Source organism: Eptatretus burgeri, chromosome 14, assembly GCF_056783735.1.
Source record: "Eptatretus burgeri isolate ZD-2024b chromosome 14, Ebu_testis_v1, whole genome shotgun sequence".
NCBI lineage: Eukaryota > Metazoa > Chordata > Myxini > Myxiniformes > Myxinidae > Eptatretus > Eptatretus burgeri.
Window position 1 is genome coordinate 7,711,564 of NC_140974.1, and position 7,051 is coordinate 7,718,614.

The following is a 7,051-nucleotide window of genomic DNA, read 5'->3' on the forward strand; positions in this document are numbered from 1 at the left end:
AGTTACTCATAAGTCGAAATACGTTGAGGTAATGTTTAGCGTACCCCAAACTTATTTCTAACCTATGAGTAACGTGCTTTGAACCTATGTGTAACGTATCTCCAACGCATATTGTCATATGTAGACGTATTTGACGTCTTCCAGACGACCACAGAACTTACTGAACGTGTTTCTAACTTACAGCTACCGTATAATGGCGTATTGGCAGCGTTTAGGGGAATTGGTATATAAAAATGGGGTTCACAGGAGGAACCCGTCAGTGTTCCAGACTCCATGGTGAGCAGATGTCCATGTCATCCGAGAGATGGAGGATCCGGCAAGGCTGAGACGAGAATACCTACTAGCTGTCCTACAACATCAACATGACCTCATCGATTTGACACTGTACCAGTTGCGTGCCAATAGAGCCAGGAGAAGAAGAGGTGAACGGAGGAGAAGGAACTGGGTGAGACCATGGATCGGGAGGCGACGGCAGTTTGGCATGTATGACCAGCTCATGGTGGAACTCCGTAACGAGGAGTTCTTCGAAGTTTTCTTCAGCATGACGGTGATGGTGACACTTCGATGTCTAGTGCGGTTATGATTTGAATCGTCGAGCGGCAGCCTTTTAATAGGCTACGCCAAGTGATCGTCGGTGATACGCTGCCGCGTGCGATGCATAAGTTAGACTATCGTTGGGCATAAGTTGTGAACGCCGACAACACGCTAAGCATTCATTGGTATAAGTTATATATAAGTTATTGAAACGTTCTGTGTACGTTACTAATAAGTTATGCATACGTCCAACTCGTTATGTATACACTATTATACGCCCAAAACTGAAAAAAAATTAAATGTTCAGCGTACGCCAGTGTTTTAGATAAATTTTGATACGTTGCCATACGCTGGCTAAATCGTCAAGGTGTGACAGGGCTTTATTAACAAGACATCAGCCACAGCATAGACAGAAAAGCGCACCACCAAGCCTCCCAAACATGTACCACATGTAATTCCGATAGCTGTCATCCTACTATCTATACTATGAGAGATGTTTGTCTGCCATTTTTCTTAGAGATGACCAATCAGATCTTCGTCAAACTTTTAGAGGTTCATCAATGAATGAATGCATTTACAGGTTTGAAGATTTTGAAAAGAAAGTTGTTTTTTTTTCATCGCTCCATAGTGCCTAAGTCTTTGTAGCTATGTGTAAGGAAATATTAAATGATCCCCGATCCCATTCCTTAGTGGGTGTAGGGAAGTTTCTCGGCCCCGACAAAAAATAGAAAAAAAAACAAAATTTGATTTCTTCAAAATGCCAACAGGATTAGAACAGCAGTGGGCAATGCCGGGTACACCTTGATAGTATTAAATAAGTAATTTATGTGTATGTATGTATGTATACATAGGTGTGTACATCTTAAATCGCATTAAAAAAACATAGGGCTGGCCCAATATCCACCAAATTTTGTGTATGTGTTGGTAGTACTCAAAATAAAAATAAAATCCCCCTCCTTGAGGAGGGGTGAGGGGAGACGACTTGCCAATGCTCCCGAAAGGAGCGGGTGTTTCTGGTCATTCGAAAATATGCAATTTGGTGTCTGTCTGTCTATTTGTCTCCCGAAATACATTCGGTGGTTACTTAACCAATCTCAATCAAACTTTCCAGGGGAACTCGGGGTCACACAACGGAAGTTGCAGCGACTTCATTTGTCCCCATCCAAGGGGGTTTTCCGCCTTTGACAAACTCGGTGTTAAGGTGTGCAACTAGCTTATCTTAACGTTTTGTGGGGCATACCTACCCAAAGTAAAAATTATTATAAGCACAAACTACAGTAATTAGTCAATTATTTGCAACATAAAATGACCTTTTTAAACAGTCAGTACTGCTATTTATCACTAAACAGAAAGAAATTTGGAGGAAATCCGACATCCTCGAGGCATTCTATGCTTTTCGCATCCTCCACAGACGAACAGATCCAAGCCATCTCGACTTGCTAGGCCTCTAGGTAGGCCGCTACTGAGGCCACAATGATATTTAGCTAATTAAGGTGCTTAAATGAGTATTTACACATGAATGATGTATCCTATATTGCCTGTCTGAATTTTCTAGCCATCAGTTCATATGTGAACTGCATATGGATTGTTTATGACATATCCTGGGGCCTCATATGTGATTTCTCCTCGACATGGCTTCAAGTGTGACATGCAATATTGCCCCTGACACCCATACAGTCAAATTGTGACCTTTATTTGATGCATAACACCATTCCCAACGGTCGCGAACATTGCTTATTACTCGCATGAGGGACATTTGGAGAAAATGGACACACATGCACATGGGTGGAATATATATAGATGAAGAGTCGGTGGTCAGCACACTTACAGGAAGTAAAAAAAACAAACTTATAACCAGTTATCCAGTTCCATAAAGTGGTGGCATCCTTCTGGTGACATTCTTGATCAGATTTGTCCAAACATCCCGATCCTGCACTGCTTTCCAAAGCTCTGGCAGAGACAGCTTGTTTGCACGTTTTACCCCATCCATCAGGCACATACAAGGTCTTACTCTTCCTCCTCTTCCTTCAACCCTCCCCAGCATGGTTGACATCTCCAGACTTTTGTTTTCTGCACACATGATGTGTCCAACCAAAGTATGACAGTTTCTGTTTGAGCATCGTGACTTCTCATGAACATGGGGGTCTAATTCCTTCAAGCAGTGATTTGTTTGTTTTTCTTGCAGTCCATGGAATTTTAAACACCAGATTGAGAAACTGTCAATCTTCTTCATTTCTTTCTTTGTCCCTGTCCACGACACATCCATACATTGCAAATGGAAACACCACAGAAGCATTCACCAGCCTCCTCTTCATTTGTATTGTCACATCTTTGTCTATTTTTACAATGCTGCCTGTCAATTAATTTGTCCTCCACATTCACTACCCACCTCAATCTTATAACTCAGGGAAACGAAACTTTCCACTATGTCGACATGATCACCTCCCAATCTGAAACTTGTCGATCTTCTCAGTTGACAAGATTTCATTTTTTTTGAGGTTTAAATGAAGACTAGCTTTTACACTTTTCTTCTTCACTTTCTGCAGTAGTTTCATCAAGTCCTCTTTACTTACTACCAACAGAGTGGTACAATCAGTACACCTTAGGTTGTCGATACATCTTCCTCCAAACCTGACTCCAGCCTCTATTTCATCCAAGTTTGACTTTTCATCAAATTATGATAATCACAAATTAATCAGTCAATTCCGACCAATCTATATCGAGTACAGCCTGTGGCTGCTGGTTGCATCATTGGTTGGGAGGCGGTGATGCCGCTGATGCAGTGTCCCCCTTTCCAGTGCACTTTTACTCATTTTGCCGACCTCGGAAGGATGACAGGCTGAGTCAACCTCCTGGTGTATTAATTCAGCGGCCCAACGGGGCTTGAACTCAGGACCCTAGAATCCCAAGCCGCCACCCTAACCACTAAGCCAACACCAGGCTTAATTCCGACCAATGATACTGGCATAATAGTAATATTAACACGGGGCTGACAGAATGGGGCCTCGAGGAATGCCAACTCACTTCCCAGCTGTCTCGCCTGGGTTCAAATCCCGACTCAGCTATAAACTGTCATCCCGGTGTTTCACAGGCAGGGTGATTCATCAATGTGTGTGCCGTCCCTTGGATGGACGTTAAACTGGACATCCCATCTACAAGCATTAGTTGGAAGACGTTAAAGATCCCATGATGTCCTTTGTGAAGTGTAGCCGATTTAATGCTGGCACCCTCAACAAATTCCAAATTCCTTCTATAATCTTAGTCAAATGTCAGACCCGGCCAGCCAGTTCGTGAAAAACTTGGGCCAACCTTCCCCAGCCAACCCCATAGGAACATGGGAATAATTGTGACCATTAAAGAAGAATAATAAAAACAATATTAACACACCAATATCCAGATAGTGCACACATGTACATACACATGACCCCTCCACCACCTCCCTGGCCGCCTCCGTAGGACGTGGGTGTTTCTAGTCATATAAATATCAAAAGGCCAAAGCATGTCCAGTGTAGCATGTAGCACATCTTGCTTGTTCCACATCTTGAATCGCCTTCTCAATGAAGGAAAACAAAACAAGACAAAGGCCAAATATTGACAGCGTGGATCGGTGTAGTTCATGTTTTTTGTGAATCGTGTTCTGGAAATTTATTTGAATTAATTTGATAATAAGCAAAAAGAAAAATGGGACAAGATGCCCCCAGCCTCTGAATTTAAAGCCTTTGGAATTTGGTCAGGGCACCAGCACACAATGGCCTAATTTTCCTGTTTATACAAGTAGTTGTTAAAGCTGGAGGACTTCGCCAAACCATCTGAAAAGTTGTGATTACTTTTGAAGTAGTTGGATGATGTGACAATAATGCTGATTAGAACGTCAGCGTAAATGGTCTCATTATGCATATACCTATGGATTTCTAAAACAGTTAAAAAAAAACACAATTATACACATATGGACATGCACACACGCACGCACAAACTACCATGCATCATGCCCTTAGAATTCAGATGTAAAAAACATAATCAGTTTGAATGTGGTATACTTATGGATGGCAAGTTGTTTAAGGTATGATGTACTTTCGTTTATTTTCTGGAAAAGCTTGGAATCCACTTGAACTCATGTTCTGGAGAAAAAAAAACAAACAAACAAAAAACCCCACAAACTTGTTAGAGACCATTAACATGACACTGCACTCACAGGGTGTGGAAAGGGAGAGGAGTAAATTGATGAAAAATTTAACTACAAGGAAGAGAAGACAGATGAGAAAAAGCACTTTAAGAGCAGTAACTGGAAAGATATTACAATGAGATTAGAAGGAAGGCCAAGAGCCGATAGAAGATATGGGCAGGGACAGGTGGGGGAGAAGGGGAGGACAGGGGGGTGTCAAAAAGTAAAAAAAAAAAAAATTGATTCCTTGCATCTAATGTGTAGACGAACGTGTTGCAAGACAACTCACCATTAAGGTTTTCCCATCCACTCCCTGGCTCTGCACGACTTGCGCAACATCATGGAGCGACAGCTGGAGCGGCACCAATGATTAACTGGTCACAGATTGATCATGATCACAACACGATGGACGGAACAACGAGAGGGCCTTATGGAGACCAGTGACGATTTGAAGATTAACATTAAATCTTCTGTTTCGATTCATTCATCCACCTGTCCAGAATAATCGGGTAATCTATTCGTATAAAAACCCCCAAAAATTCCGACCTGTACCTATACCTGCACCTGTAACATTCACGACGCTGTTCTCACCTGTTTGAAATACTCGAACACCTGTTGCACGGTCCACATCTCCACCTCGCTCACTCTCGGCGAAGCCGCAGAAGACATGGCACGGTTTGAGAGCACAGTCGGTAAGTTTAAATGGCGGTTTGAAGTGTAAACACTCGAACCACTCGACCAGGCTGAGGCCAAAGCGTTGCCCAGGGACGCAGAGTGCAAGCGGCAGGTTCGAGTCCAAAGGTCGCCGTGGACACTTGCACCGGAAGGGATCGCTCAAATCCGACAAGTCCGAACCGACACACGACGAACTTGACCGAAAATGTAACCCAAGTCGCGGAGTATGTTGCCAAGCTAGTAATTCGCGTGATGCGAGGAAAGGAATGAGGACACCCTGGAGGTAAAAGAGATAAATGTGCAAACGTGGTTGGCCCACTCCCAAAATTATTTACTTTTCGTCAATTATTTAAGGTTTACGTTATCAACAATGTTTAATAAGAAAGATGTTGTACATAGGACAATACTTGTGAAGTCCAAATAAACTACATGCTTCCAGGTTTTGATTGGTGAACCCATTCAGTGACCCAATATGCAAATTCTGTCCCACCTTGTGGAGTACCCAGCCTCCAGGTGGGTGGAAATTGCACATTACCTGTTGAAAAAAGTATAGAGTCTGTATGTTCCAAGAAGACTCCATAGATGTTTGCGTGGTGTGGGTTTAATGGGTATGCTGGTCTAAAAGTGTCTAAGGCAGTGTTTCTCAGCCGGATTTACCAGCCGACCCACCCGTCGAGGTATTTCGCCTCCGTGATCCCTGTTATCCCTTCAAACGTTAGAATAAAACAAGCTCAAATGAGCTAAAATCCTCGTCCTCTTAATGATGACGTCATAAAAAAACGAATATGACGTCATTGTAATGTATCAGGTTTGCGATAAATTATAATCTGTGCTAATGCCCGGCTTGATTCCCACAAACAAAATTCAAACAGCTTGCCTAGTTTCGGAGATAATGGTCTGGGCGATTTCCATTAGCGGCGATATTATGACGTTAACTTTTTTTCTTGGAAGTATTTCCAAAATCCGAGATGGTTACTGCCTGTACGTGGGCTTTCTGCAGATACATGGCAAGTTTCATGAAGATCTGATGAAAACTCTGGGTTGTGAAACAAAAAATGTCCAAAAATAGGAATGACGTCACAAAAATTGATATGACGTCATAGTGATGTATCATATGTATGGTAATTCATCTCTGCTAATGCTCTGTTCGATTCCCACAAACAAAATTCAAAAAGCTTGCCTGGTTTCGGAGATAATTTTTAGGCGATTTCCATTAGCGGAGATATTTTGACGTCATAACTTTTTTTTCTAGGAGAAATTTTTAAAATCGGAGATGGTTCCTGTCTGTACAGGGTATTTTTACATATACACGCCAAGTTTCAGGAAGTTTCGATGAAAACTGTAGGCTGTGAAACAAAAAAGTCCACAAGAAGAAGATGAAGAACAACAGCGTGAGTAAGACTTGGAGATCCTCCACGAGGATCTAAAAATTTTAAAATCACAGGAATGGTGATTTTGAAAAAAAAATCCACTTTACTTGGGTTATTCAAGTTGGTTTTTGGGTTTTTTTATTTTTTTAACCCAGGTAGTGAAAACTGGGCTGGGCCCATTCATGCCAACTCTGACTACAGGAGTAACAAAAAGGCTGGAATTTGGGCAATTTTTATTTCCTTTTTGTACACATGTCAATTCGGAGACTAGTCTTACTCGGTGAACATCGTACCTTGATCTCAACATCGA

At 42.0% G+C, this 7,051-nt stretch overlaps 1 protein-coding gene across 1 annotated transcript in view; it reads right to left on the reverse strand.

Annotated features, from left to right (window-relative positions):
• LOC147012608 (uncharacterized) overlaps positions 1–5,660 on the reverse strand; it is an 81,670-nt gene extending 76,010 nt beyond the window's left edge. Inside the window, exons 1-3 of the mRNA XM_085853630.1 lie at positions 5,288–5,660; positions 4,986–5,048; positions 4,606–4,652 (exon numbers count right to left, since the gene is read on the reverse strand). Of these exons, the coding sequence (XP_085709756.1) occupies positions 4,606–4,652; positions 4,986–5,048; positions 5,288–5,365 (188 nt within the window). The 5' untranslated portion in view covers positions 5,366–5,660. The remainder of the gene's footprint in view (positions 1–4,605; positions 4,653–4,985; positions 5,049–5,287) is intronic.
• Between the last annotated feature and the right edge of the window lie 1,391 nt (positions 5,661–7,051).